Source organism: Theropithecus gelada, chromosome 12, assembly GCF_003255815.1.
Source record: "Theropithecus gelada isolate Dixy chromosome 12, Tgel_1.0, whole genome shotgun sequence".
NCBI lineage: Eukaryota > Metazoa > Chordata > Mammalia > Primates > Cercopithecidae > Theropithecus > Theropithecus gelada.
In genome coordinates this window covers 77543996-77570443 of record NC_037680.1, presented here as the reverse complement: position 1 = coordinate 77570443, position 26448 = coordinate 77543996, and the positions used below count along the sequence as shown (strand labels likewise).

The 26448-nt window shown below is 41.5% G+C and overlaps 1 protein-coding gene across 2 annotated transcripts in view; it reads left to right on the top strand.

Moving 5' to 3' along the window:
* The first annotated feature begins 8621 nt into the window (after window positions 1-8621).
* Window positions 8622-26448, top strand: part of ORC2 (origin recognition complex subunit 2) — a 59160-nt gene continuing 41333 nt past the window's right edge. The window contains exons 1-4 of one of the 2 annotated variants that reach the window (XM_025405011.1): window positions 8622-8853; window positions 12987-13035; window positions 14313-14416; window positions 14910-15053. In XM_025405011.1, the coding sequence (XP_025260796.1) occupies window positions 14323-14416; window positions 14910-15053 (238 nt within the window). In that variant the 5' untranslated portion in view covers window positions 8622-8853; window positions 12987-13035; window positions 14313-14322. Of the gene's footprint in view, window positions 9296-12986; window positions 13036-14312; window positions 14417-14909; window positions 15054-26448 lie in introns of both variants that reach the window. The other variant, XM_025405012.1, reaches the window with a different exon arrangement.

Here is a 26448-nt window from a genome sequence, read left to right as displayed (position 1 = left end):
ATGTACTTGTGAACTTAAACATCGTGATATACTGCTTAATTGCATTGACTGTTCTCAACTATTACTACACTTGCCAAAACACCTACCCCAGAAAGCCAGTCCCTCTGTGAGGGATGGGAAGAAAGGGAGGGGTTGGAGCTCAACAGAGCTAGATTGCTAATAGGCAAACTGAATCCATGAAAGAAGCCCTAACATCCTAAGTATCCATAGTTATAAGTTAACTTCTTTCCTATGTATATACAATGGTTCTTGTGTACCATCCTGAGGGAAAATGAGAAAATAGTCTTTTTGTGGTTCACGTAAGGAAGCTCAGTTGAGAAAAGCTATTTTACAGCATAATAAAGCAGAAGAGACTGCCAAAATATAAAACTTAAAAATATATGTTTTTAAGTTTTTTCTATGACCCTTCCCATCCACACAAAAAAACTGCCAGGTAGCATGGGAGGAAAACAGAACTTTGTTAGGCTGGTGACTATGTTATGATTTAATGTTAAATTTTTAAGTACATGAGAGAGGGGAGAAGAATAGTCTTTTGTGTTTAGGATACGTAAAGGTCTTTATCTGGCCCTGGGTGATAATCCAAATGCGATAGATATAATCTGTGATAATAGGCTGGGCGCAGTGGTTCATGTCTGTAATCCCAGCACTTTGGGAGGCCAAGGCGGGCAGATCATCTGAAGTCAGGAGTTTGAGACCAGCCTGGGCAATATGGCGAAACCCTGTCTCTACTAAAATTAGCTGGGTGTGGTATTGCACCCTTGTGATCCTACCTATGCTGAGGCACGAGAATCGCTCGAACCTGGGAGGCGGAGGTTGCAGTGAGCCAAGATCGCACCATTGCACTCCAGCCTGGGTGACAGAGTGAGACCCTCTCTCAAAAAAAAAAAAAAAACTGAAACAATGCTAATAGTCTCAAAACAAAACATTCTTATCCTCTTATATTCAATAAGCTTTTTATTTTATTCTCTCCAATATTCAGTAGGGAATTCCCCAAACATACTCCCCAAACATAGGCTTTCTTCACTTCCTCCAAGTAAAATTACAGAATGTTAAGAAATCTATATATATTTCCTTTATTTACAAACGTTATATTGACTTTATACACACTGTAAAACTCAGAATTGTTTTTTGTGTTTTTTTTTTGAAACGGAGCCTCGCTCTGTTGCCCAGGCTGGAGTGCAGTGGCGCGATCTTGGCTCAATGCAAGCTCCGCCTTCCGGGTTCACGCTATTCTCCTGCCTCAGCCTCCCAAGTAGCTGGGACTACAGGTGCCCACCACCACGCCTGGCTAATTTTTTTTTTCCGTTTTTTAGTTGAGATGGGGTTTCACCGTGTTAGCCAGGATGGTCTCGATCTCCTGACCTCATGATCCGCCCGCCTCAGCCTCCTAAAGTGCTGGGATTACAGGCGTGAGCCACCGCGCCTGACCAACTCAGAATTGTTTTCAAAAACTAATTGCCCATTATTGTAATTACTCTGTGTCCTTTTTTTTTTTTTTTAGATACGGAATTTCACTCTTATTGCCCAGGCTGCAGTGCAATGGTGTGGTCTTGGCTCACTGCAACCTCTGCCTCCTGGGTTCAAGCAATGCTCCTGCCTCCACCTCCCAAGTAGTTGGGATTACAGGCACCCACCACCATGCCCAGCTAATTTTTATATTTTTAGTAGAGACGGGGTTTCACTATGTTGACCAGGTTGATCTCAAACTCCTGACCTTAGGTGATTCACACCCACCTCGGCCTCCCAAAGTGCTGTGATTACAGGTGTGAGCCACCACACCCAGCCATCTGTGTACTTTTTTTTTGAGACAGAGTCTTGCTCTGTCGCCCAGGCTGGAGTGCAGTGGTGCAATCTCGGCTCACTGCAAGCTCCACCTCCCGGGTTCATGCCATTCTCCTGCCTCAGCCTCCTGAGTAGCTGGGACTACAGGCACCCACCACCACACCTGGCTAATTTTTGTATTTTTAGTAGAGACGGGGTTTCACCGTGTTAGCCAGGATGGTCTCAATCTCCTGACTTCGTGATCCACCCCTCTCGGCCTCCCAAAGTGCTGGGATTACAGGCGTGAGCCACCGCGCCCGGCCCATCTGTGTACATTTTTAAGGATTACCATGTCAAATCTTTCACTACTTACTTGATGATGTCATCTCATGTGTCCTCACTGACTGCTTCACCATCCCTGGTACAAAAAAAAATATCTTGGAGGTTTTGGCTGCCATATTCTCTTTTATTCCTAGATACTCAGATATAATCACTTTTCCCGAGCATGACTGAAATCAAATTGACATATAAAAAAATTTCAGGGTAGAAGTTATTTGCTGAGGCATGTGTCACTGATACATTAGATCTATTGAACCTTTATCAAGTGTGTGTTTAACATACAGGATCTAGGCCACTGCATATCTCACAAAAATTTTTATTGCCAATTTTTAATTCTCTCTAGCTCACTGGTTCTCAGCCCTGGCTTCACATTAAAATCATCTGGCCGACTGGGCGCGGTGTCTCAAGCCTGTAATCCCTGCAGTTTGGGAGGCCGAGGTAGGTGATCACCTGAGGTGAAGAGTTTGAGACCAGCCTGGTCAACATGGTGAAACCCCATCTCTATTAAAAATACAAAAGAATTAGCTGGGTGTGGTGGTGGGCGCCTATAGTCCCAGCTACTCTGGAGGCTGAGGCAAGAGAATCACTTGAACCCAGGAGGCGGAGGCTGCAGTGAGCCGAGATCGCACCACTGCACTCCAGCCTGGGCAGAAGAGTGAAAGTCTGTCTCGAAAAAAATAAATAAAATCATCTGGGTAATTTTTTAAAACAATTCTGATGACCTGGCCCCACGCAGACTCTCAGGGAGTAGGATCTGGCATCACATAGTTTTCAAAGATCCCCAGCTAATTCTCATGTGCAATCAGGATTGAAAATTCTCTTTAATGCTATACCAATCTTTGGCATAGGTAAGCTTTCTCTCTTCCGTCCAGAACCTGACTCAATAATAAAATTTTCCTAGAGAAATACCTAGTATAGTAACTGACAATATAAGAAAGAAGTATTATTAACCCATTACATAAATATACCTCCACCCCAAAGAATAGATCCATCCCTATCAATGCTTTAGTCTGCCTTCTCTATTCCCTAACTCAGGCCACTGAACACTGTAGGTGTTAATACATCTTCATTGGCCCCTTGCACTTCTTGGCCTGTCCCCTTTCTCATTCCCTTTAGTTTCTATTCCACAGCTTCGGCACATAAAGTATCACTTTCTCAGCAGCCTCAACTCTTTTTCTATGAAATGGAGGCCATGATGCTAGAATGAATGTTCTTTATTTCCTATTTCCCACTACCACTTCAAAGTTCTGAACTATGTCTGCAACTATCCTTATCCCCTTGCTGCCTGTCTCAGATGAGAGATATCTCACATTTCTTATTTTTCTCAGTCCCTGCAGTTCTCATTTTCACCACTTGGCTTAAATCTATATACGGATGACCCTAGATCTGTATCTCTAGGCCTAGACCTCTTGAATGTTCGACTTTTAAATCCAACTGGCTGCTGGATAGCTGGATATCTCTTGGGCACTTCAAAGTTAAGATGCCTCAAACTAAACTCATCTACCTTTTTCCTCTATCAGTAATCTATCTCTCACATCACACCAATGAACTAACCCAGGCAACCAAGCCAGAAACCTGAGAATTATATCTCCTCTCTCCCTCACCTCTATTATCCAGTCCCCAAATCCTGCTGACTGCCCCCTTTTTTCTTCCAAATTAATCCTTCCCACCTTTACTACTAAAGCACAGACTCATATCCTCTTCATATCGACTGCTTCAATAGCCTCCTAACTAGACTCCTTGCCTGTAAATTTATCCTCCTTAGTGATGGATATTAAATGCTTATCAGTACCCTGGTTAAAATATCCAGTGGTTCCAATATAGGGGATGAATTCCATGTTATTTAGCCTGCATACAAGGCCCTGTGGCCTACTTCTACCCCATCTCCTATCATTCTTAAGTAACAACAAAGTCCTTTGTACTACCACACTCATTTGTACAATCACACCCTTTGTCCTTTGTACTACCACACCCAGTTTGTACTCTTACTGAAATGTCTTCTCTAGTACTTTCTCTTTTGCTTAAGTCTACTTGTCTTTTGAAATTGGATTGGCTGCTCCTCTGCTATCCCCCAACCCAACCCCTAGATTAAGCTAAATGGCCGTTGTCCTTGTAGTTCTCAGTACACCTTTTTGAATTTTTTTTTTTTTTTTTTGGTACAGATGGGGTCTCCCTATGTGCTCAGAGTGACCTCGAACTCCTGGGCTCCAATGATCCTCTCACCTCAGCCTCCCAAGGTGTTGGGACTACAGGTGTCAGCCACTGGGCCCAGCCTACACCCTTTTGTGTCGAAATTACCTGATTCTTTCTACTGAACTAAAATCTAAATTCCTTAAGGGTAAGGGCCATACCTGGGCATTATGCCCCTGGTAGAGTTAGGGGCTCAAAAATTTTATTAAGTAAACTATTTAAAGACCCAGGGAGAAAATGGATTTTTTCAAGGAGCAATAGCATCAATATAATGCTTTTCACAATACTGGCAAAGACAAAAGTTAACTGAGTTTCCCAAACTTAGGGACCAATATAAATGTATCTTAAGTTGTTCATAAGACCTGCTTGGTTCTGGTTGCTTAATCTAGATCTCTCACTGATACCTATACAGCTATTTAGGTTATATTTCCATTTGGAAGATATGAACTGAGATCATATTCTTGAATTTGATCAAGTAAAATATGGTTTGGGTAAAAAACCTTGTTTGAACATAAAAATGAACTTAAAAAAAGATTTCATTTTTTAACTCAGTCATCTTGAAGAAGAATATAAAGATTCTGATTTTCTTCAGTGTGCTGACAGATGAGATCACTGGTGAAGAAAAAATATAAGCTGATACCATCTTGATTCTGCAGTCTATTTAAAAATTAAAACTTTAAGAATTATTTTCTCCTTAAAGAATCTAAATTTGATGACTCACATTCCTTTTTACATTCCTTTTTTAATAGATATAAAACGTCAAGAGTTTATTACAATTTTGAGTAAATTCTCTTCTGGGTTCTACATAGAATGTTTGCTCCTACTTTATTTTTTTCTTTTTCAGAGCTGAGACTTTATCCCAAAGTTTGGTAACGCTAAAATTGATCAGAAGCTCAGCGTGCAGGGACAGGGCTTATCAACTAGTAGGTGTCAGTGTAGGTCTATATTGATAAACTGGCTTTTTCAGTTGGGGCCTCCTGTCTTTTCTGATTAGCTTGCCTGAAAAAGTCTTTAAATTTAATGCTCAGGGGATATATGACTCATTGCCAGCGTTCTGGGAGCCAAGTAAGACAAGGTCCTAAGCTTGTCCTCCCCATTTCAGTATGACCTCATTTCTACTCTCAGTTGTGCCTAGTGGTAGAGTCTAGATCCTGTCGGTTCACCTTGTAATCTCCTGGTCCTCCACAAAGTATGACAGGAGATCTAGCATCTAACTGTTTCAAGACTTCCAACCGATCTTCCAGTCTCAGCTTCATACTCCTTTTTTTTTTTTTCCCCCAACCAATCCTCCAGTCTCAGCTTCATGCTTTTTTTTTTTTTGAGACAGAGTTTCGCTCTAGTTGCCCAGGCTGGAGTGCAATGGCACGATCTCGGCTCACTGCAACCTCTGCCTCCCAGGTTCAAGCGATTCTCCTGCCTCAGCCTCCCAAGTAACTGAGATTACAGGCATGCACCACCACACCTGGCTAATTTTCTATTTTTAGTAGAAACGGAGTTTCACCACGTTGGTCAGGTTGGTCTTGCACTCCTGACCTCAAGTGATCCACCTGCCTTGGCCTCCTAAAGTGCTGGGATTACAGGCATGAGCCACTGAACCAGACCCATGCTGTTGAGACTACCACCTGCAGTTCTGTGACACGAATAGGCTTATTACTGGTTTCCCCCTCTGCAGGCCTGGATTCCAGCTAACCAACTTACGTTAACCTGTTTTTCTAGTTTGTTAATTTTATGTTTATACTTCAATAAAAAATTCTGATTGTTATTTTAGTGGTATTTAGAAGGTCTTCACCCTGTTTCATAGATTAGAGATTTTTTAAAGCCAGTCCCTAAATTTCAAACTATTACCCAATTAACTGCTTGTGCCTCTACCCCTTACAATATTGAGCTTCTATTTCCCCCTTTGGAACAGTCTACTGCCCTATGCAAAATTTCCATGAATACATGGTGAGTTGCCATTTTATGGTCCCCTCTGACTTCAACTTCCTGCTGCTCCCAAATCCTGTGTCTCCATTCTGAAGGTATGGCTCTTTGTTTTTATCTTAGTATCAATCTAAATGCAAAACTCAGCTCCTTCCCTCTATTTTCCACACATATACCATAAAAACTACATCCAAACCCACCACTCACACCAAGGCCTCTGTGGTCTGTAGAAGCCTTTTTTCAAGATGTGGAAAGAAGAGGAATGAAGGGGAGTTTACTGACATCATAGAAATATAAAAAAACAGCCAGGTGCAGTGGCTTACTCCTGTAATCCCAAAACTTTGGGAAGCCCAGGAGGGTGGATTACTTGAGCTCTGGAGTTGGAGACCAACCAGGGCAATATGGTGAAACCCCCTCTCTACAAAAAATACAAAAATTAGCCGGACATGGTGGCGTGCGCCTGCAGTCACAGCTACTCAGGAAGCTGAGGTGGGAGGTCTGGTTGAGAATAGATAGTCCAGGCTGCAGTGAACTGTGACGTAGCCACTGCACTCCAGCCTGGGCAGGCAGAGGGAGACTGCATCTCAAAAAAAAAAAAAAAAAAAAAATTATATATATATATAAGACACATAAGTAGAACATATCTATTCAACATTCCTAGATCTTCATCTTTTTTTTCAAATTTTTCTTTTTTGAGAAATGGGGTCTCAATGTGTTGCCCAGGCTGGAGTGCAGTGGCTAGTCACAGGTAAGATCACTGCTCGCTGCATCCTGGAATTCTGGGATGCAAACAATCTTCTTTTTCTCAGCCTCACAAGTAGCTGGGATTACAGGTGTGTATGCTGGGCTAGATAGTCATCTTCACATTTCTAAACACTCTTCAAGTACATCGTTGTTAACTGTTAAGCTATGTTCTCTTTATCTTCTGTCTCTAGTCACTCCCCAAATTCTTTTTATTTACAATGCACAAAAAATTGCCTTTCTCTTCTGTTTTCTTAACTCCACCTAGCCAAAATAGAATAATGAGGTATCAAGGCTACGATCATTTCTTTCTCAACTGGATTTCCGAAACAGCTTCCAAATCTCGTGACTCTATATCTTCCTTCCCAATCCTACCTCCTTTATCCAAAGATCTTTCAATACAAATCTGACCAGTGCCCTAACGGCTAACTAAGCCCTTCATAATAACAGACCCAACGCTTGGCATTTTACACAGCTGTTACACGGATTTGGACCTTCTACCTGGAAAATGTCACCCCTCTTGACCAGTTTTAAATCTATTCAACACTCAGGTTTCAGTTTAAACATCCCTTCCTCCAAGAAAATTGTTCCTGACTCCTTCTGGACTTTTAATTAGATACTCCTACCATGCGCTCCAATGCACTTCCCATATAATAGCATTTTTCTCAATATTGTCCGTTCAATATCTTCACGTGCTAGGTAACTATAGTGAATGCAGAGATTGTAGGTGTCTCGCTAGATACTGAATCCTTATCTTCTGATTCGCAGAGTACTCTGTAGTTTTGTTTTGTTTTGAGTCAGTGAATCCAAATGAAATAGTACCCTGTTCTTAATACTGTATGGATCCCATCCAGGTTCATTCCTTTTCTTCCTCATTTTCTCTGTCTTGCCTTTTTTATTTTTTGGATAGTTGAAGTCAATCATTTTCTCTGTCTATTCATTCTATTTCCCCAGCCTCTTCATCCCACTAGCCGTCCGATCCCATCTCCATAATTCAGTGCTTCTCCTAACGTCTCTTTTCCCTACTCCAAACCCTGGAGATGTACAAGATCCTACCTTTCACGCCAAATGAAGAAAATATTTAAAAAAGAAACACGAATCAATTTCCATTACCTTTTTCTTCAAAAGGTACCTGGCGAAACCAACGAACACTTTTTTTTTGAGACGGAGTTTCGCTCTTGTTGCCGAGGCTGGAGTGCAATGGCGCGATCTCGGCTCACTGCAACCTCTGCCTCCCAGGTTCAAGCGATTCTCCTGCCTCAGCCTCCCGAGTAGCTGGGATTACAGGCGCCCGCCACCTCGCCCGGCTAATTTTGTATTTTCACTAGAGACGGGGTTTCTCCATGTCAGTCGGACTGGTCTCGAGCTCCTGACTTCAGGTGATTCGCCCGCCTCGACCTCCCAAAGTGCTGGGATTAGAGGCGTGAGCCACTGCGCCCGACCCCAAGTACACAGCCACCACTCAGCCAGCCATTCCGCAAACTTCCTCGCATCCACACAACACTTCCTTCTCCCTTCCCCGGAAACGGAAAGAGGAAAGGAAAGATAAGGCCCACAACTCAGGGCCTAAGGATCCGTTTTCCTCAGGTTTCCTGATGGGCGGGGCCGAGTGGCCGGCGCCGACTGGCCGGCAGAGCCGTCGCTCTTGGCCGACTCCTCTTCCTATTGGCTTCCCCGGGCACCGCCCCCTGAACAGGGCGGGAGATTCGGTGTGCCGCACGCAGGCTTCCCATCCCCCAGCTGGCCTGCAGGGCTCCTTACCTCTGCTGCCGTCGGGCGCGAATTACTAGAAATTGGCTTCTCCCGTTGGTGCCGAAGGTGCTTTCCCTGCGGCGGCGACTCAGCGGGGTGTCGTTAGGCCGGCGTGAGGCGGCCGGATCTGCGCCAGGCGGAAACCTAGCGGTGAGTAGTGGGGTGTCGGGGCAGCCTGCCTCCCTTTTCTGCTTAGCTCGCGGCTTGTGAGGCGCGTCCAGGTGCACACAGCCCCGCGTCGGAGCTTGGCCCCCAGCGTGCCACGTCGCGCATCTCAGGGCTTTCCCTCGGCACTCGGGGCATGGTCTCTGCGCCTCGCTGCCCCCCGCAGGCTGCCCGGGGGCTCGAGAACCCTTTGCTGGTGGAGCGCAGCCAACTGGCCAGAGGTTGGAGGCGCAGGCCAAAGTCCTTTAATACTTGAGGTGAGAGGCTCGCTCTGGGAGGACCTTTCGTTAGTCTGCCCAGCAGTTAAAAGCCTTTTGTGAAAGGGACGCCTAATATTAACATACCTGATTCCCAGCTTACGAAGCCCTCTGGTTGGAAAAGGAGAACTGTGAAGATCTGTAACGAAAGTGGTAAAGTGCCCTGTGAGGTATGAAGAGGAAGAGATCGCGTCCCAGAACCACTGTAGCTAGAACCTTTGATGTCATCCCAGCCTGGAGGCACCCATGTGTCCTGCTAACTAACTGATCGGTCACCTTGGAGCCACGCTTGGCTGTAAAATGTTGATAAGCCAGGCCCTTTTGGTAGAGCTTTTTAATCAAAAAGATGTTGAGACGTTACTTTTCATTTTACAATTGAAATCCTAATAGAATCGTTACACTTTTCCCCAGTTAAATTGCAATCTGAAGAAAAATAGCACGGTCCTACACCGTTATATAAGGGCACTGCACGTTAAACGGGCATTATCACTTATTGAGCAGTTTTTCTGTTAGATGTTGAATGAGTTAGAGATGTACAAGAGATCTGCATAGTGAAGTTGAAGTTTAAAGTAAAAATATCTGTGTGTACTGCAGTAAGGAGCTAAAAAAGAAAAAGGTTAAAGAAAAAATTACCGATAATTGGGAGCATTCAGTGATGCTCTTTTATACATCAGGCACATAATTTCATTTAATCGTCAGGACTTTGGACAAAGTCACACAGTTATAAAGTATGGAGTGGAGATTGGAACTCATGTTTCTCTGATATTAAAATTGGTGCTTAACCACTAATCTATCCAACCTTTTTCAAAGGATTATGTTTTTTAAAATTACAGCAAATCTTTCATTTGCTTTCAAAGGAGAGTGTGTTGCTAACACTTGGTGCTGCTGAATTGCCTTGAAGTTAACTCCTTGAAAGGGGTTGACCGGTGAGCACCAAGGCAATGCCTTGAAGGGTCATAATGGTCACTAAATATTGCATTTTATTGTGTGATTGTTAGGTTTTTTGTTTGTTTGTTTGTTTTTCAGGAACTGTTGGAAAGGAAAGAAGGAAACGTTTCTCATGAGGTCTTTGTGGACATTTTCTTTAATTTGGTGATTTTGTACTATTTAGTAAGATGCTCCAAAATTAGAAAAGGAAATGTTTGTATAAATGCACTTGGCTACAAACAAGACTGAGGCTGCCTCTGTCCAGGCAATTCTTATATAGAATACCATAGGGAAATTGCCTAGGACAATACTCAGTTGCCTAGAATATTTGTTTTTAAATTTTCCTGGAAAATCTCGTCCCCCCCATCCCCAAGAACAACTAAACTTTGGCCAATAAGAATTATGTAACAGACCTTTACTTGCTTTTTCCTTTAATTACCAGGAAGCTCAGAGCCAAAAATTCGTTTTGTGATTTTATTTTCTGCTTTCCTTTATATTTTTTCTGATGCAGACTCCCTATTAGCATTTATAATTTATAATTTGTTTTATCACATTTGATCCTTGTCATTGCTTCAAATCCTTTGTAGTACAGGGCAGCATATAATTAAGTAAAATAATGTGGATTATGCTGACTCTGGCCATGCTCTTTGAAGTATGCTTGATAGAACTAGTAATGTTTCACCCAATGAACTGGAAAGTTAGAGAAACTATAGAATTCTTTGGACATTCTATAGTTACGGGCTATAGAATACCCTAACCCTAACTGACATGTAGAGAAATAACTAGACCTATTATGAATGGTTTTCAGAGGTCAAAACAAGCATTTAGCATTCAGCACAGTAGTTCACACCTGCAGTCCCAGCACTTGGGGAGGCTGAGGTGGGCAGATCGCTTGAGCTCAGGCCACCCTGGGCAACATGGGGAAACCCCGTCTCTACAAAAAAATACAAAAATTAGCGAGGCTTGGCATTGCACACCTGTAGTCCCACCTACTCAGGAGGCTGAGGTGAGGTGTTGCAGTGAGCTGAGATCACACCACTGCACTCCAGCCTGGGTGACAGAGATGAATGACCCTGTTTCAAAAAACAAACAAAAAACCACCCACAAAAACAACCCAGAACAACAAAAAAAACAAGCATTTAGGATAACATTTTTATTTGATGGCAGGAGAGGTATGTGGTGTAATAGAGTGGTCAGGAAGTTAGTAATCTGCCAGGTACAGTGGCTTACACCTGTAATCCCAACACTTTGGGAGGCCAAGGCGGGCCAATCATGAGGTCAAGAGATCGAGACCATCCTGGCCAACATGGTGAAACCCCATCTCTACTAAAAGTGCAAAAATTAGCTGGGTGTGGTGGTGTACACCTGTAGTCCCAGCTACTCGGGAGGCTGAGGCAGGAGAATCTCTTGAACCCGGGAGGCGGAGGTTGCAGTGAGCTGAGATTGAGCCTCTGCACTCCAGCCTGGGACACAGCAAGACTCTGTCTTAAAAAAAAAAAAAAGAAGGAAAAAAAAGAAGAAGTTAGGATCAGTCAGACCTGGATTTCAACCCTAATAGACTTTATAATTGTGTGTATTGGCATTAATAATTTAATGAGTTATTATTATTTAATGAGTTAGCCTCAGTCTACTCATTTGTAAATTGGGGACATTATATATATAAAGAGAGAGATGCAAAATACCTATGTGAGAGAATCTGAGGATTTAATGAGCTGGTGTACATAAATGTGCCTAATACAGTGCCTCACAAACAGTGCCCTCAAAAAACCTGTTTATTTTATACAAATATGTAAATGGATTAAACTTTTTCTCTAATATACCCAGATTCCCCATAATAGGAAGCAGTATCATGACTAGAAAGAAGGCCCAAGAGGACATGTTTTACAAGCAGTGGTCATAAGTTATAGATGAAGTATTTATTATCTTTATTTTTTATTTTTATTTCTAAAATTTTTCCTTCATAGCTAAGTCCACAATTTTTTACTTTTTGTTTAAACAAATTTTTTTGACCTGGTGTGGTGGCTCACTCCTATCATCCCAGCACTTTGGGAGGTAGAGGTAGGTAGACCGCTTGAGCCCAGAGGTTTGAGACAAGCCTAGGCAACATGGTGAAACCTCATTTCTACAAAAAACACAGAAGTTAGCCGGGGGTGTGGTGGCACAAGCCGGTAGGCCCAGCTATATGGGAGGCTGAGGTGGACAGATCACCTGAGCCCAGGTCGGAGTTGTGGTGAGCCAAGAGCGTACCACTGCTCTAGGTGGCAGAGCCCGGACCCTGTCTCAAAAAAAAGAAAAAAAAAAATTAGAGACAGGGTCTTACTCTGTCGTCCAAGCTCGAGTGCAGCAATGTGATCGTAGCTCAATGTAATCTCGAACTCTCGGGCTCAAGGAATCCTCCCACTTCAGCCTCCAAGTAGACTATAGGCACATGCCACCACTCCCAGCTAATTGTTTTTTTTTTTTTTTTTTTTTGATAGAGGCAGGGCCTTACTATGTTACCAGGCTTGTCTTCAGCTCCTGGCCTCAAGGGATCCCCCTGCCTCAGCCTCCCAAAGCAGAGATTATAGGCATGAGCCACTGCACCCAGCCCAGTATTTATTATCTTTGTACACAAAGTATGAACCTCATAGAGTTGTGCAGATTAAATGAGAATACATATGGAGTACTCAAAACTATGTCTAGCACATTGTAAGTACTCAAATTTTGTCCTCCTATCTTCCCACTCCATCCAGATGTTCTCAGTATCTAGGACTTCCTGGCCAAATTGGTAATGGTCTTTTTGTCCTTTACTATACCATTACAACAGCTTTAGCTTTGTAAGGTCTACATGTTATCTATTTATCATGCTTGTCAAAACTTGTGGAACTTGTTTTTGCCCCATTGCTTTCATTTTTCTGTTAGCTGACCCTGACTGAGTTCTTTTTCCAATTACAGGTGACTCTATCTGAATTTTGCAGCTGCAGAATGTGTAGTACCTTAAAAGGTAAATGAAAAGTGAAACAAGTCATTTAAGCATGTTGCTTGTCAAAATAAAACTTGGTAACATTGAATTAGTTCTCTTCCTGCAGATAATGAACTCAGAAGAGATAAATGGCTAGTTGTGGTGGCCCGTGCCTATAATCCCAGCAGTTTGGGAGGGTGAGGTGGGAAGATTGCTTAATTCCAAGAGCTCAAAACCAGCCTGGGCAACATAGTGAGACTCTGTCTCTACAAAAAGAGGAAAACCTGCCTAGCATGGTGGCATGTGCCTATAATCGCAGCTACTTCAGAGGTTGAGATAGGAGGATTGCTTGAGCCCAAGTAGTTGAGACTAAGGCAACACAGTGAGACCCTGTCTCAAAAAAAAAAAAAAAAAGGGAGGGAGGGAGGAAAGAGAGACACAGTCAATAGTTTCTCCTGCCAAAAGAAAAGGTGAAAACAAGATTGTAAGAAAGAGAAAAGAGAAAATAAATCACTAAGACACCAAGAACACTGAATCTTAGTTTACATTTTTTGGGTAAACTGATTAGCTGGCAACAGTTAAAATCATCATTAGTTATTTTCAGGTCAGTAGCATAATAAGTTCTGAAAGTACATTTTGTCAGACTAGTCACAGTTGATCAAACTTTTGCTTGCCAAACTCTGGAGGTTTGTTCAGTGAGGAACTGAGTGTTAAGTGTTCAAAAGATTTGTGTTTACTATTTAGTTACCAAGATACCTAGAAAGCCATATTCATATTTGTAAAGTTATTTGGTAAGCATTCCATAAAAGTAAAGGGAGGTGCTTGAGGGTTTTTTATCCAGGTTTAGGACATAAATGAATTTTAACAGTCTCCCCACAATTGACTATAGCTTTCTAGTGAACAGATAATATAATCCACCAAACCGTTATTCTTTGTTTGGCTATCACTTTTCTAAACACTCATGTATTAACCACCCCATTTCCGTTAATGTGCTTATCTAGATTGGTTGGAGCATTCATTAAAACTTGAATTGTTTTTCTGAGTATATTTTATTTTTTTCTGAGTATATTTTAGCTACCTTGATAGGATTTAGCTCTTCTCAAATCTCAGACATCTCTTTCCCTCCCCAATTTTTTAGATAAAGAATTGAGTTACCTACAGTCGAATATATAGTAATATAGTAATGCATAATATATTTTTTATACTTAAAAAGACTTTAAAAATACTAGATAAAGACATGTATTCATTATGTGAATGTTTAATTTGGTGGTTGATATGAATTCTTCATCACTTTTGAGTAACTTACTGTTTTTGTTTAGGTTGGCAACAATGAGTAAACCAGAATTAAAGGAAGACAAGATGCTGGAGGTTCATTTTGTGGGAGATGATGATGTTCTTAATCACATTCTTGATAGAGAAGGAGGTACTAAGTGATTGTACAATTTGAAGAGATGCTTATTATATAATGTTTAAGGATTATTTCACTTTTAAAACTTTTAACATTTTATTTTGAAAATATAGCACAAAGGATTGATCTGGTTAGTAAAACTAAATAAAAACTGCTTTAATTTTTAGTTTAATTCTTTCAAACTTTAATTGAAAATGTTCAATAAAGCCTAATCTAAAATGAAATGCTCAGTAGTGGTAGTCATTGATAACTACCCATTGTAATTTAAAATATGTGCTTATTTTGAACCCTAAAAATACACACTTTCGAGATTGTGGGGGTTTTTTTGTTTTTTGTTTTTTAACTGTATAAACTGTGGAAGAGTGGTCAGTTTTAATCAAAGAGAAAACTTTTTTCCCAGCTTTTAAGTAATGACAATATAAATATTATAATTTCTTTACTTATTTAAATGTAATGTTTAGAAAGAATTTATACCTGTCAGGCTCTAATTCTTTGGATGTTCTTATAGGAGCTAAATTAAAGAAGGAGCGAGCTCAGCTTTTGGTCAACCCCAAAAAAATAATAAAGAAGCCAGAATATGATTTGGAGGAAGATGACCAGGAGGTCTTAAAAGATCAGAACTATGTGGAAATTATGGGAAGAGATGTTCAAGGTATTTGAGGGGGTGAAATATGCATTCATGTTTCTGCTAGTAGCAAAATTGCTTTATAGGATACACAAAAGTAGTCTGGTAGGTTAAACAGTGGTGTTCTATATTATCGTGTTTCGCATTTAAAAAGCATTTGCTTCAATTTCTCCACAGTTCTTTTTTTTTTTTAACAACCAGTCCTGCACATAGTTTTCAGTAAGAAGGAATCTATAGACCAACCTTTCTAAAGTTATTTTCTTTTTACTTTATTTTTTGAATTTTGCCGGGATACATGTGCAGAATGTGCAGGTTTGTTAAATAGGTATACATGTGCCATGGTGGTTTGCTGCACCTTTCAACCCATCATTTAAGTTTTCAGCCTTACATGCATTAGCTGTCTGTCCTGATGCTCTCCCTCCCTCCACCCACTCACAGGCCGTGGCGTGTTCCCCTCCTGTGTCCATGTGTTCTCATTTTTCAACTCCCACTTATGAGTGAGAACATGCAGTGTTTGGTTTTATGTTCCTGTGTTAGTCTGCTGAGGATGATGGCTTCCAGCTTCATCCATGTCCCTGCAAAGGATATGATCTCATTCCTTTTTATGGCTGCATAGTACTCCTAAAGTGATTTTCAGGATATTTATTTATTTATTTATGAGACAGGGTCTCTGTCGTGATGCCATGGCAAAAACAGCTCACTGTAGCCTCCAACTTCTGGGTTCAAGAGATCTCCCAGCTTAGCCACCTGAGTAGCTAGTACTATTTTTAAGATATTTATTTATTTATGGCCCGGCTTGGTGGCTCACGCCTGTACTCCCAGCACATTGGGAGACTGTGGCAGGAGGACTGCTTGGGCCCCAGGAGTTTGTAACCATCCTGGGCAACATAGTAAGATCCCGTTTCTACAAAAAAAAAAAAAAATGTTTTTAATTAGCTGGAAGCTGGATGTGTGGTGGCTTATGTCTGTAATCTCAGCACAATTGGGAGGCCAAAGCAGACTGATCGCTTGAGTACAGGGGTTTGAGACTAGCCTGGCGTGGTGGCACACACCTGTGGTCCCAGCTACCAGGGAGGCTGAGGTGGGCGGATCACTTGAGCCTGGGAGGTTGAGGCAGCAGTGAGCCGTGATCATACCACTGCACTCCAGTGTGGGCAAGTGAGACCCTGTCTCAAAAAAAAAAAAAAATTATCTGAGCATGGTGGTGTGTATCTATAGTCCCAGTTACTTGGGAGGCTAAGGCACAGGATTGCTTGAGCCCAGGAGGTTGAGGCTACAGTGAGCTGTGATTGCACCACTATACTCAGCTTGGGTGACAAATCAAGATCCTAGGTCAAAACAAAACAAAAAAATATATTTCTAACTTATTTAAAATAACTTTCTAAAGCAAGTTACTTTATTTTTACCTTGATCTTGATTTGGAGGAGCATTTCAAGAAGTAGTGTTCTAACCCAGGGATGCTGGTATTGTGTGTGTGGCTTTAATTTTTATATCGAAGCCAGATTCCTGCAAGATTATTCTTAACATAAAACATTTTTTAGGCTTGAATTATATTTTAGTTAGGTTTTTCCTGGGTACAAGGAACACAGATCCCCACAACCTAGCTTAAAAAAATAATGACAAGGAAAGAAATCAATATTGTTGGGCACTAGGAGAGTTGGAACTGGGACAGTGTTAAAAACTGAGGAACTGTGCTTTCATGAGTCTCCGGGTCTCCCTGTGTCATCTCTGTATATCTGTTCTGATTTCTCTATGCCACTTACTTTCTTCATGTACATGTGCTTTATTCTCGCATACTTATAAATGTACATCAAGTTCCCAGTGTTAAATAATTTGGTTTTTCAGTTCTCTCATTCTAGATTCTCAAGAGTCGATTTAGCTCAATTCATTTTTAAAATCTCGACATAGAAATAGCATATAATTGGAATATCCACAGATGAATCATAGTTGAGTTATCTGTGCCTATTACTTAGTTCATTAACTGTGGGGGTAGAATCATATACTCCCTGTATAGAGTTACACAAAAAATGACCACTGCTCCTCAACAGATTTAGTGGGCTGGGTAGGGTCTTCTATCAACTATCCACAGCTAGACAGTTGACATTTTTTGAGGATATTCTAAATAAAACTTGGTGTTCTTGACTCCCTATTATGCCAGGCCTAAGAAGAGATTGAAACAGTATTCCAAAAATGAAACTTTTATCATAAATATCATTTCTTTAAAAAGCGGTATGTTAGATGTAGAAATTCAGTGCTTACGAACCTTTCTCACATAACAGCACTCACAGCAAATGATATTTGGAGGCACAATGGAATAAATAGAGGAGGATGCTACAGACCAAGGACAAATACCCCAGGGTCCTACCCCTGCTACTGGCCTTGACTGGCATCCTCAAAGGCCTGAGAGAATCAGTACTCAGCACATATGAAATCCATACCTTTTATTTATTTATTTATTTGCTTATTTATTCATTCATTCATTCCTCACACTGATTGGGGAGCTTTGCCTTATTTTTTGGCATCATGCCCTGTGTTTTTCAACCTTTTTAAAATTATTGTCCCTTAATTAGCCTTTTTAGACATTTTCTCCTAATCACTTTTTCCCACCCGTAAAATTTCAGTACTATATATATGCTGTATATCTGTTTATCTACTGTGACCCTTTGGAGGGCCGCAGACTATTATATTAATAATGTCAAAGTCTTTTTTCCACACTCCCCCCTGTACCAAGATCCAGTTTTACCCAATTGGGAGAAGTATTGTACCTGTCAAGAATGCCTGCTTTACAGAACATGGAACCGTTAACATTTCAGTGTGTATCTTCTGTCTGTTCATACATGCATGGGCACACATAAGCTTGCACCATTATGTTTATTTATAAATAGGCTTTTTGCGGTTAATAATGTATCATATATACATTACTCTGTCATTAGACATTCTTCCACAATAAGAGTTTTGAAATATATTGCCAAATATCCTCCTAAAGTTTATACAGATTACACTATTTAATCATAGTTACATCTTCCTAAAGACTTGGTTTTGGCCAGGCGCAGTGGCTCACGCCTGTAATCCCAGCACTTTGGGAGGCCAAGGAGGTTGGATCGCCTGAGGACGGGAGTTCAAAACCAGCCTGGCCAACATGGCGAAACCCCATCTTTACTAAAAATACAAAAAATTAGCTGGGCGTGGTGGTGGGCACCTGTAGTCTCATTTACTTGGGAGGCAGAGGCAGGAGAATCGCTTGAACCCGGGAGGCGGAGGTTGCAATGAGCCAAGATGACGCCATTGCACTCCAGCCTGGGCAAAAAGAGTAAAAATCTGTCTCAAAACAAAAAAAAAAAGAAATCCCAAATCCCGTCTCTACAAAAAAATACAAAAATTAGCTGTGTGTGGTGGCATGCGCCTGTAGTCCTAGCTGCTCAGAAGACTGAAGTGGGAGGATGACTGGAGCCCAGGAGGGTGAGGCTGCAGTGAGCCACAGTCACACCATTGCACTCTAGCATGGGTGACAGCAAGAATTTATCTCATACACACACAAAAACGTTTAGCATCTGAACCATTTTTAAGTGTATGGTTCAGTGGCATTAGGTACATTCACACTGTTTGTAACCAATCTCCCAAATTTTTCTCATTGTACAAAAGTGAAATGTATTCATCTGTAGATGGTCAGTTGGGTTGCTTCCACCTTTTGGGTATCGCGAATAATGCTAGCTGTGAACATGGGTGTACAAATACCTCTTTGGGACCCTGCATTCAATTCTTTTGGGTATATACCCGTAAGTGGAAATGCTGGATCATGTACTAATTCTATTTTTAATTTTTTAAGGAACCACCATACTTTTTGCACAGTAGCTGCACCATTTTACATATCAACCTACAGTGTACAAGGGTTTCAATTTCTCCACATTCTTACCAACAAAAAAGTAGCCCTTTTAATGGATATGAGGCAATGATTTTATTTTCTTTTAAATTTAACATATTTTGAAATTCTCAGAGATAAGTCTTCAGACAAAAAGAACTGTAATAGCTAGTAGTATTGCATTCTAATATATAAACAATATAGGGTTTTCTATGTTATACTTTTGGATTGTTTCTAACTTTTTATTAGTGTAACTAATGCAGTAGTGATTGATTTTGATGTCAGACTTGAGTCTTTGAATGTAAGTTTGCTGGAGATCACCTGGTTGAACAGTATTGCCTTTTTTTTTTTTTTTTTTTTTTGAGACAGGGTCTCACTGTGTCACCTAGGCTGGAGTGCAGTGGCACAATCAAGGCTCACTACAACTTTAGTCTCCCTGGGCTCAGGTGATCCTCCCACCTAAGCCTCCTGAGTAGCTGCAACTACAGGTGCGCACCACCGTGCCTGGCTAGTTTTTGTATATTTTGTAGAGGTGGGGTCTCACCATGTTGACCAGGCTGGTCTCAAACTCCTGGGCTCAAGTGATCTGCCAGCCTTGGCCTATCCAACGTGCTGAGATTGCAGGCGTGAGCCATTACGCCCAGCCTGCTTTTTTTTTTTTTTTTTTTTTTTTAATTTTTAAGATAGCATATCCATAATGCATCAACTGGAATTTTCCAGTTTCATTTTCCTCCAATAAACTGATAACTTAATGATACTTTTAATGCTATCTGAGTGTAGTAGGCTTTCATGTTTCTCAAATTTTCTCTTAAATCTTTTAGTTTCTCATTCGTACCTTAAAACCAGTCGTTTTAGTTAATAACTTTTTTGACATAGAGACAAAAATAAATTATATAGGCCAGGCGCGGTGGCTCACGCCTGTAATCCCAGCACTTTGGGAGGACGAGGTGGGCAGATCATGAGGTTAGGAGATCGAGACCATCCTGGCTAACATGGTGAAACCCCGTCTCTACTAAAAATACAAAAAAAAATTAGCTGGGTATGGTGGTGGGCGCCTGTGGTCCCAGCTACTCAGGAGGCTGAGGCAGGAGAATGGCATGAATCTAGGAGGCGGAGCTTGCAGTGAGCCTAGATCGTGCCATTGTACTCCAGCCTGGGCGACAGAGTGAGTGAGACTCTGTCTCAAAAATAATAAGAAGGGTGCTTCCAAGATGGCCGAATAGTAACAGCTCCAGCCTCCAGCTCCCAGCATGAGCGACACAGAAGACAGGTGATTTCTGCATTTCCAATTGAGGTACTGGGTTCATCTCACTGGGGCGTGTCGAACAGTCGGTGCAGGACAGTGGGTGCAGTCCACCAAGCAAGAACTGAAGCCAGGTGAGGCATCGCCCAGGAAGTGCAAGGGGGAAGGAAATTCCCTTTCCTAGCCAAGTGAAACTGTGACACAACACCTGGAAAATCGGGTTACTCCCACCCTAATACTGCACTTTACCAAGGGTTTTAGCAAACAACACACTGGGAGATTATATCCCACACCTGGCTCCAAGGGTCGCACACCCATGGAGCCTCCCTCATTGCTAGCGCAGGAGTCTGAGATCTAACTGCAAGGCAGCAGCAAGGCTGGGGGAGGGGCGCCCGCCATTGCTGAGGCTTGAGTAGGTAAACAGAGCAGCTGGGAAGTTCAGACTGGGTGGAGCCCACCGCAGCTCAAGGAGGCCTTTCTGCCTCTGTAGACTCCACCTCTGGGGACAAGGCATAGCCAAACAACAGGCAGCAGAAACCTCTGCAGATTTAAATGTCCCTGTCTGTCAGCTTTGAAGAGAGTAGTAGTTCTCCTAGCATGGAGTTTGAGATCTGAGAACGGACAGACTGCCTGCTCAAGTGGGTCCCTGACCCCTGAATAGCCTAACTGGGAGGCATCCCCTACTAGGGGCAGACTGACACCTCATACCTCACACAGCCGGGTACCCCTCTGAGATGAAGCTTCCAGAGGAACAACCAGGCAGCAACATTTGCTGTTCAGCAATATTCACTCTTCTGCAGCCTCCACTGCGGATACCAAGGCAAACAGGATCTGGAGTGGAACTCCAGCAAACTCCAACCCTCCAGCTGAGGGTCCTGACTGTTAGAAGGAAAACTAACAAACAGAAAGGACATCCACACCAAAACCCCATCTGTATGTCACCATCATCAAAGACCAAGGGTAGATAAAACCACAAAGATGGGGAAAAAACAGAGCAGAAAAGCTGAAAATTCAAAAAATCAGAGCGCCTCTCCCCCTCCAAAGGAATGCAGCTCTTCGCCAGCAATAGAACAAAGCTGAAACAAAGCTGGATGGAGAATGACTTTAACGAGTTGAGAGAAGAAGACTTCAGACAATCAAATTTCTCCGAGCTAAAGCAGGAAGTTTGAACCCATTGCAAAGAAGCTAAAAACCTTGAAAAAAGATTAGATGAATAGCTAACTAGAATAACCAATGTAGAGAAGTCCTTAAATGACCTGATAGAGCTGAAAACCATGGCATGAGAACTACATGACAAATGCACAAGCTTCAGTAACCAATTTGATCAACTGGAAGAAAGGGTATCAGTGATTGAAGATCAAATGAATGAAATGAAGCGAGAAGAGAAGTTTAGAGAAAAAAGAGTAAAAAACGAACAAACCCTCCAAGAAATATGGGACTATGTGAAAAGACCAAATATATGTCTGATTGGTGTTTCTGAAAGTGACAGGGAGAATGGAACCAACTTGGAAAACATTCTGCAGGATATTATCCAGGAGAACTTCCCCAACCTAGCAAGTCAGGCCAACATTCAAATTCAGGAAATACAGAGAACGCCACAAAAATACTCCTCGAGAAGAGCAACTCCAAGACACATAATTGTCAGATTCACCAAAGTTGAAATGAAGGAAAAATGTTAAGGGCAGCCAGAGAGAAAGCTCGGGTTACCCATAAAGGGAAGCCCATCAGACTACCAGCAGATCTCTTGGCAGAAACTCTACAAGCCAGAAGAGAGTGGGGGCCACTATTCAACATCCTTAAAGAATTTTCAACCCAGAAATTCATGTCCAGCCAAACTAAGTTTCATAAGTGAAGGAGAAATAAAATCCTTTACAGACAAGCAAATGCTGAGAGATTTTTTGTCACCACCAGGCCTGCCCTACAAGAGCTCCTGAAGGAAGCGCTAAACACGGAAAGGAACAACTGGTACCAGCCACTGCAAAAACATGCCAAAATGTAAAGACCATTGATGCTAGGAAGAAACTGCATCAACTAATGAACAAAATAACCAGCTAACAGGTTATTTTGTAATAATGACAAATAATGTCATTTGTCATCGTAATGACAGGATCGAGTTTACAGATAACAATATTAACCTTAAATGTAAATGGGCTAAATGCTTCAATTAAAAGACAAAGACTGGCAAATTGGATAAAGAGTCAAGATGCATCAGTGTGCTGTATTCAGAGACCCCATCTCACGTGCAGAGACATACATAGGCTCAAAATAAAGGGATGGAGGAAGATCTACCAAGCAAATGAAAAACGAAAAAAGGGCCGGGCGCGGTGGCTCAAGCCTGTAATCCCAGCACTTTGGGAGGCCGAGATGGGCGGATCACAAGGTCAGGAGATCGAGACCATCCTGGCTAACACGGTGAAACCCCGTCTATACTAAGAAATACAAAAAATAGCCGGGCGAGGTGGCAGCGCCTGTAGTCCCAGCTACTCGGGAGGCTGAGGCCGGAGAATGGCGTGAACCCGGGAGGCGGAGCTTGCAGTGAGCTGAGATCCGGCCACTGCACTCCAGCCTGGGCGACAGCGCGAGACTCCGTCTCAAAAAAAAAAAAAAAAAAAAAAAGAAAGAAAAACGAAAAAAGGCAGGGGTTGCAATCCTAGTCTCTGATAAAACAGATTTTAAACCAACAAAGATCAAAAGAGACAAAGAAGGCCATTACATAATGGTAAAGGGGTCAATTCAACAAGAAGAGCTAACCTAAATATATATGCAGCCATTACAGAAACACCCAGATTCATAAAGCAAGTCCTTAGAGACGTACAAAGAGACTTAGACTCCCATACAATAATAATGGGAGACTTTAACACCCCACTGTCAACATTAGACAGATCAACAAGACAGAAAGTTAACAAGCATATCCAGGAATTGAACTCAGCTCTGCACCAAGCGGACCTAATAGACATCTACAGAACTCTCCACCCCAAATCAACAGAATATACATTCTTCTCAGAACCACATCGCACTTATTCCAAAATTGACCACATAGTTGGAAGTAAAGCACTCCTCAGCAAATGTACAAGAACACAAATTATAACAAACTGTCTCTCAGACCACAGTGCAATCAAACTAGAACTCAGGATTAAGAAACTCACTCAAAACCACTCAACTACATGGAAACTGAACAACCTGCTCCTGAGTGACTACTGGGTACATAACGAAATGAAGGCAGAAATAAAGATGTTCTTTGAAACCAATGAGAACAAAGACAACATACCAGCATCTCTGGGACAGATTTAAAGTAGTGTGTAGAGGGAAATTTATAGCACTAAATGCCCACAAGAGAAAGCAGGAAAGATCTAAAATTGACACCCTAACATTACAATTAAAAGAACTAGAGAAGCAGGAGCAAACACATTCAAAAGCTATCAGAAGGCAAGAAATAACTAAGATCAGAGCAGAACTGGAGGAGATAGAGACACAAAGAACCCTTCAAAAAATCGGTGAATCCAGGAGCTGGTTTTTTGAAAAGATCAACAAAGTTGATAGACCGCTAGCAAGACTAATACAGAAGAAAATAGAAAAGAATCAAATAGATGCAATAAAAAATGATAAAGGGGATATCACCACCGACCCCACAGAAATATAAACTACCATCAGAGAATACTATAAACACCTCTATGTAAATAAACTAGAAAACCTAGAAGAAATGGATACATTCCTGGACACATACACTCTCCCAAGACTAAACCAGGAAGAAGTTGAATCCCTGAATAGACCAATAACAGGCCCTGAAATTGAGGCAATAATTAAGAGCCTACCAACCAAAAAAAGTCCAGGACCAGACAGATTCACAGCCGAATTCTACCAGAGGTACAAAGAAGAGCTGGTACCATTCCTTCTGAAACTATTCCAATAAATAGAAAAAGAAGGAATCCTCCCTAACTCATTTCATGAGGCCAACATCATCCTGATACCAAAGCCTGGCAGAGACACAACAAAAAAAGGGAATTTTAGACCAATATCCCTGATGAACATCGATGCAAAAATCCTCAATGAAATAGTGGCACACTGAATCCAACAGCACATCAAAAAGCTTACCACCATGAGTAAGTGGGCTTCATCCCTGGGATGCAAGGCTGGTTCAATATACGCAAATCAATACACGTAATCCAGCATATAAACAGAACCAAAGACAAAAACCACATGATTATCTCAATAGATGCAGAAAAGACCTTTGACAAAATTCAACAGCCCTTCATGCTAAAAACTCTCAATAAATTCGGTATTGATGGAACGTATCTCAAAATAATAAGAGCTATTTATGACAAACCCACAGCCAATATCATACTGTATGGGCAAAACCTGGAAGCATTCCCTTTGAAAACTGGCACAAGACAGGGATGCCCTCTCTCACCACTCCTATTCAACATAGTGTTGGAAGTTCTGGCCAGGGCAATCAAGCAAGAGAAAGAAATAAAGGGTATTCAGTTAGGAAACAATGAAGTCAGATTGTCCCTGTTTGCAGATGACATGATTGTATATTTAGAAAACCCCATCGTCTCAGACCAAAATCTCCTTAAGCTGATAAGCAACTTCAGCGAAGTCTCAGCATACAAAATCAATGTGCAAAAATCACAAGCATTCCTATACACCAATAACAGACAGACAGCCAAATCATGAGTGAACTCCCATTCACAATTTCTTCAAAGAAAATAAAATACCTAGGAATCCAACTTACAAGGTATGTGAAGGACCTCTTTAAGGAGAACTACAAACCACTGCTCAACGAAATAAAAGAGGACACAAACAAATGGAAGAACATTCCATGCTCATGTATAGGAAGAATCAGTATCGTGAAAATGGCCATACTGCCCAAGGTAGTTTATAGATTCAATGCCATCCCCATCAAGCTACCAATGACTTTCTTCACAGAATTGGAAAAAACTGCTTTAAAGTTCATATGGAACCAAAAAAGAGCCCGCATTGCCAAGACAATCCTAAGCCAAAAGAACAAAGCTGGAGGCATCACGCCACCTGACTTCACACTATACTACAAGGCCACAGTAACCAAAACAGCATGGTACTGGTACCAAAACAGAGACATAGACCAATGGAACAGAACAGAGCGCTCAGAAATAATACCACACATCTGCAACCATCTGATCTTTGACAAACCTGACAAAAACAAGAAATGGGGAAAGGATTCCCTATTTAATAAATGGTGCTGGGAAAACTAGCTAGCCTTAAGTAGAAAGCTGAAACAGGATCCCTTCATTACACTGTATACAAAAATTAATTCAAAATGGATTAGAGACTTAAATATTAGACCTAAAATCATAAAAACCCTAGAAGAAAACCTAGGTAATACCATTCAGGACATAGGCATGGGCAAGGACTTCATGTCTGAAACACCAAAAGCAATGGCAACAAAAGCCAAAATTGACAAATGGGATCTAATTAAAGAGCTTCTGCACAGCAAAAGAAACTACCATCAGAGTGAACAGGCAACCTACAGAATGGAAGAAAATTTTTGCAATCTACTCATCTGACAAAGGGCTAATATCCAGAACCTACAAAGAACTTAAACAAATTTACAAGAAAAAAACCAACCCCATCAAAAAGTGGGCAAAGAATATGAACAGACACTTCTCAAAAGAAGACATTTATGCAGCCAACAGACACATGAAAAAATGCTCATCATCACTAGCCATCAGAGAAATGCAAATCAAAACCACAATGAGATACCATCTCATACCAGTTAGAATGGTGATCATTAAAAAGTCAGGAAACAACAGGTGCTGGAGAGGATGTGGAGAAAGAGGAACACTTTGACACTGTTGGTGGGACTGTAAACTAGTTCAACCATTGTGGAAGACAGTGTGGCAATTCCTCAAGGATCTAGAACTAGAAATACCATTTGACCCAGCCATCCCATTACTGGGTATATACCCAAGGGATTATAAATCATGCTGCTATAAAGACACATGTACACTTATATTTATTGAGGCACTATTCACAATAGCAAAGACTTGGAACCAACCCACATGTCCATCAATGACAGACTGGATTAAGAAAATGTGGCACATATACACCATGGAATACTATGTAACCATAAAAAAGGATGAGTTCATGTCCTTTGTAGGGACATGGATGCAGCTGGAAACCATCATTCTCAAAAACTATCACAAAAACAGAAAACCAAGCACCGCATGTTCTCACTCATAGGTGGGAACTGAACAATGAGAACACTTGGACACAGGAAGGGGAACATCACACACCGGGGCCTGTTGTGGGGTGTGGGGAGTGGGGTGGGATAACATTAGGAG